General features: G+C 43.5%; 1 protein-coding gene across 4 annotated transcripts in view; it reads left to right on the top strand.

Annotated features, from left to right (window-relative positions):
- The window catches only part of Nnt (nicotinamide nucleotide transhydrogenase), a 92,703-nt gene that overhangs the window by 14,126 nt on the left and 74,257 nt on the right, over window positions 1-4,320 (top strand). For all 4 annotated transcript variants that reach the window (XM_029543907.1, XM_029543908.1, XM_021208826.2 and 1 more), the window contains exon 4: window positions 589-806. In XM_029543907.1, the coding sequence (XP_029399767.1) occupies window positions 589-806 (218 nt within the window). The remainder of the gene's footprint in view (window positions 1-588; window positions 807-4,320) is intronic.

The following is a 4,320-nucleotide window of genomic DNA, read 5'->3' as shown; positions in this document are numbered from 1 at the left end:
GTCAGATCTTGTTACGGATGGTTATGAGCCACCATATGGTTGCTGGGATTTGAACTCGGCTCTTACCCACTGAGCCATCTCACCAGCCCCTGTTTGTTGTTCTTTTGGAGACAATGTTTTACTATGTAGCCCTTGCTGGCTTCTAACTGGATTTGTGGACTAGGCTGCCTTCCCAGTAAGAGAGATCTGCTGGCCTTTTGCCTTCTCCCCCTATTAGCTGGTAATTTTAGCACAGATTTAACAATAAGTCTGGGGAGACCAGGTTCACTGTGAAATCTTTGTAGTATCTCAGTGCTCTGTAGCTGTCACAGCTGACCTGGTGCTGTGCACTCTCTGAGCGTGTGATCCTTACTCAGAGTAGGTCACAGGTCATCAGGTCATAGGTTGTCAGGTCACAGGTCGTCAGTCACAAGATAGAGAGTGTGCATCTTCATGTGCTTTGTCTTGCTTGAGCTCAGGCAGACATTTATTGATGGAAGACTTCTCTCTAAACGATAGCGCCATGCCTTATCTAAATTGCCCTGTTTACTTGTAAAACCGCGGTGAAGGTGTTGGTAGTTCTAATCTGTGACTTGGCTCTCTTTTCAGGTGAGGGCCCCCATGGTGAACCCGACGTTAGGCGCTCACGAAGCTGACTTTTTAAAGCCATCAGGAACTCTAATTAGCTTCATCTACCCAGCCCAAAATCCGGACTTGCTCAATAAACTTTCTGAAAGAAAAACCACAGTTCTGGCGATGGACCAGGTTCCAAGAGTGACAATAGCTCAGGGCTATGATGCTCTCAGCTCCATGGCCAACATCTCTGGGTAGGTATATTCTTTGCCATTTCGGTTGACCAGACCCACAGGGAGGTAGAGGGGTCACTCGTAGAGTTTACCCTTGCCATTATTGTCGGGGACTGAGCTTTTCACACTTAAATTAGTTCTTAAGGTTCGTTTTATTTCCTTTCACAGTAGTTACAGTAGTATATGTTACATGTCCTATCTTTATGGTTAGAAGCAGTATTTACACCTACCAAAGAAAGTAGCGTCTGCGTGAGGAGGCGGTATACTTACGTTGTGTGTACACGCATCAGATTGAAGTGGTTGTTTTTATAGGCTACACTGGCCTATAAAACACCGGCCCATTCATGTGTTTTAATGTAATACAGGTTGAGAACCCCTGAAACTTTGGGATCAGAAGTGTTTGAGATTTCTGACTTTTTCAGATTTTGGAATCTTCATAAAATGAGGTGTTTTGGACCTGAGATCCAAGTGCACACGTGGAATTTATTTATGTTACATATACACTTTATACACATAGCCTGAAGGTAGTTTTGTAAATACATTTTGGTCATTGTCTTTATGAAATAGTGCATTTCAGAGGTTTTTTTTTTTTTTCTCCTCTGGGATGTTTTAAATACAAAGTTGGCATTTTGTGCTTGATCTGTGACCCCCAGAGCATGTTTCCTGTGAGGTTAGGGATGGGACATTCTGCTTGTAATATTGTCCGTGGCCCACGTGGAACAGTTTTGACTTTGGATTTTTATATTAGGAGTGCTCAGCATGCTGTGTTATAATTCATTAGTTAATTAATTAGCTAATTAAAAAAATAGTCTAGCTGTGTAGTTTCAGGGTGGCCTCCAGCCTTTGGAGGGCTGAGATTATAGGCACATGCCATCACGCTTAGGGTGCTCATGTGGTTTAGGGTTTCCTTGAGTAAGTTAATAAAGTATTTCATGAATTGAGACCATTTCCATATGAGAGGGGAATTTTCTCTTGTGTCCCGGTCTATCTCTTCTGAGACCTCAGTGGCAGTGGATCTCATTTCTGTCAGCGCCATCGTCCCCTTCTCGCTCTCTTTTTTTAGAGCTCTATTTTTATTTAATAAAATAAAGAATGTTTTAAAAATTTGTTGAGATTTTCATACATGAATACAGTGTATTTCCATTCATATTTACTCCCTACTCTTCCCTGTAGTTTCTTCCCGATTCACTGCCCTGCTTCCTACCGAGTCCATTTTGTGCTGACCATGGGTTGTAGGGCCCTGTACTGGAGATGGTCGACTTACCAGGGACCAAATTATCAAAGAAAAAAACCTGATTCCTCCTCCTCCTCCTCCTCCTCCTCCTCCTCCTCCCCCTCCCCCTCCTCTTCCTCCAGAATCTACCTTCCTGTTCCACAGCGAGGGGTGGGGGAGCCCCTCACCCCCCATTGCTGAGGTGTGGATTGGCTTGGGCATGCATTCGCAGGTGGCCTCCGCTGCTGCGAGTTCATGAGCGCAGTGGTCTGGTCTTCCTCGGAGACCCTGTTTTGCTGTGGTCCTCCGTGAGCTCTGGAGGGAGGAGGTGTGTAGAGGTGTCCTTGTCTGTGGCTGACAGACCCTTGCTCTTTACACTGTGACCAATCCAATTTTTGCAATAACTGCTATCCCCTATACCAAGAAGATTCTCTGATGTGGTCTAAGAGCTGCACAACTCTGTGGGCATAATGACATGAATTTTGAGGGCAGTTTGGTCCTCTGTCCATTTAGTACATTAAAAGCAGTAGGTTCACCCCTGGGGCTCATGAGCTTTCCAACCATGGGTTCTTGGCCAGATTTAAAGTACCCAGGCATGAGTCTCTTTCTTTGGAGCAGGCCTTAACTCTACTCAGAGAACAGATACCATTATCAGAGTAACATTTGTACTACTGTCATGTAGTACAAATAACTAAGTAACTCTGATACTGAGCTTTTTCCCCACCAACTCATATGACTCCTGGGAGGAGCATTATCCCCATGTATAGAGTAACTTCAATTAAACTATATATATAATGTATGTTATATATAGTTATATTAGTATAAATATGATAGTAGTAGGTTTCCATATGGCTTTTCCAAGCCTCTTAACAATTAAAAACATTGTTGGAGGCATGACCATTCTTGGTTTAAATTGTACCCCAGTTCCACAGTAAAACATGGTATTGGCACAGAAATAGATATGTTGATCAATAGAATAAAATCAAGAACCCATAATCCATATACCTACAGTCAAATGGTTTTTCACAAAGATGAGAAAAGTACACATTGGAGAAATTATAGCATCTTTAATAAATGCTTCTGAGAAAAATTGGACATGTACCTGTAGAAGAAACTCTATCCTTTCCTCACACCCAGAACTTTCAAATCAGTTTCAAGTGGACCAATGGCTTCAGTGTTAGATCCAAACCTCTAAGGTCTCTCAGAGAAAGACCAGGCTCTGGGCTCTGTAAGGACTTTCTGAATGGGACCTCAGTCACTCAGGAAACAAGGCCAAGAGTCTCAAGTGGGACTTCATGAGATGAAAAAGCTTCTGTACTGCAAAGGAAACTGTTAATCAAAGGCAGCCTACAGAATGGGAAAGACCCCCAAGTGATTTGCATGGAATGTCACATAGAAAGACATTCTAAGCTCCTCTCTGCTCACAGGAAGTTGGCTATAATCAGGTTGCTTGTGAGGGACTGGAGTGACCGCTGAATACCTGAGAGGGTGGGAACAATATGGAGATAGGGCGATGCTTATGAAATCAACTTCCCAAGGAAACTAACCAAATTATAATTCAAGCTAATGTGATCGAAACACCAACAAAAGTATTTAAAGGGAAAACAGTGCATGGGGGGGAAAAAAAGCCCCAATATAAATAAACCCTTTTCACAGAGTTTTGCTTGAACTGGAAGGCTCTTAGGTTTTTTACTTTTTAAGTCCATCAGTGTCTGTGTGTGTGCATGAGGGGAGGGGGCCTCTTGTTTGTACTGAGCTTTGTCTCCTAGGCAACTGCTTCTGTCACCTTCCAGGTGATTCTCCTGCCTTCAGCTCCCAGCTTCACACCACACCCAGCCTCCACCAAGGCAGTGCTAGGATTACAAATTAGTGCCTCCATGCAGCCTTGCAAATGTGGGTTCCTGGGATTGAACTGTCTGTCAGGCTTGCGCCGCACACCCTTTTACCCACAGAGCCATCTCACTGGCCCAAGTTTCCTGTTTTAGATGTAACATTTAAAACATGCCGGGTATCTAACGTGCCAAGGAATCTACTTTGTGTTTCAGCTGTTCACTCTGTTCATATGGGTTGCCATTATATTAAAGTTAAAACAAGTTCACACAGCTGGGGAGGGGGGCTGTCATGATAGCTCAATCAACAAAGCGCTTAGTGGACAAGCTTGAGGACCCACGTTTGATCCCCAACACCCACATAAAAAGCCAGACGAGCTGGCACAAGTTTGTAACGCTGTCTTCAAAAAAAAAAAAAAAAAAAAAAAAAAAGTTTCTCCTTCAGCAAAACATCTTCTCAACACCCGAGGTTGGCTTCTGATCGCCCGAGGTT

Source organism: Mus pahari, chromosome 11, assembly GCF_900095145.1.
Source record: "Mus pahari chromosome 11, PAHARI_EIJ_v1.1, whole genome shotgun sequence".
Classification (NCBI taxonomy): Eukaryota; Metazoa; Chordata; class Mammalia; order Rodentia; family Muridae; genus Mus; species Mus pahari.
Note: the sequence above shows the minus strand (reverse complement) of the source record. Positions and strands in the feature narration are given on the sequence as shown.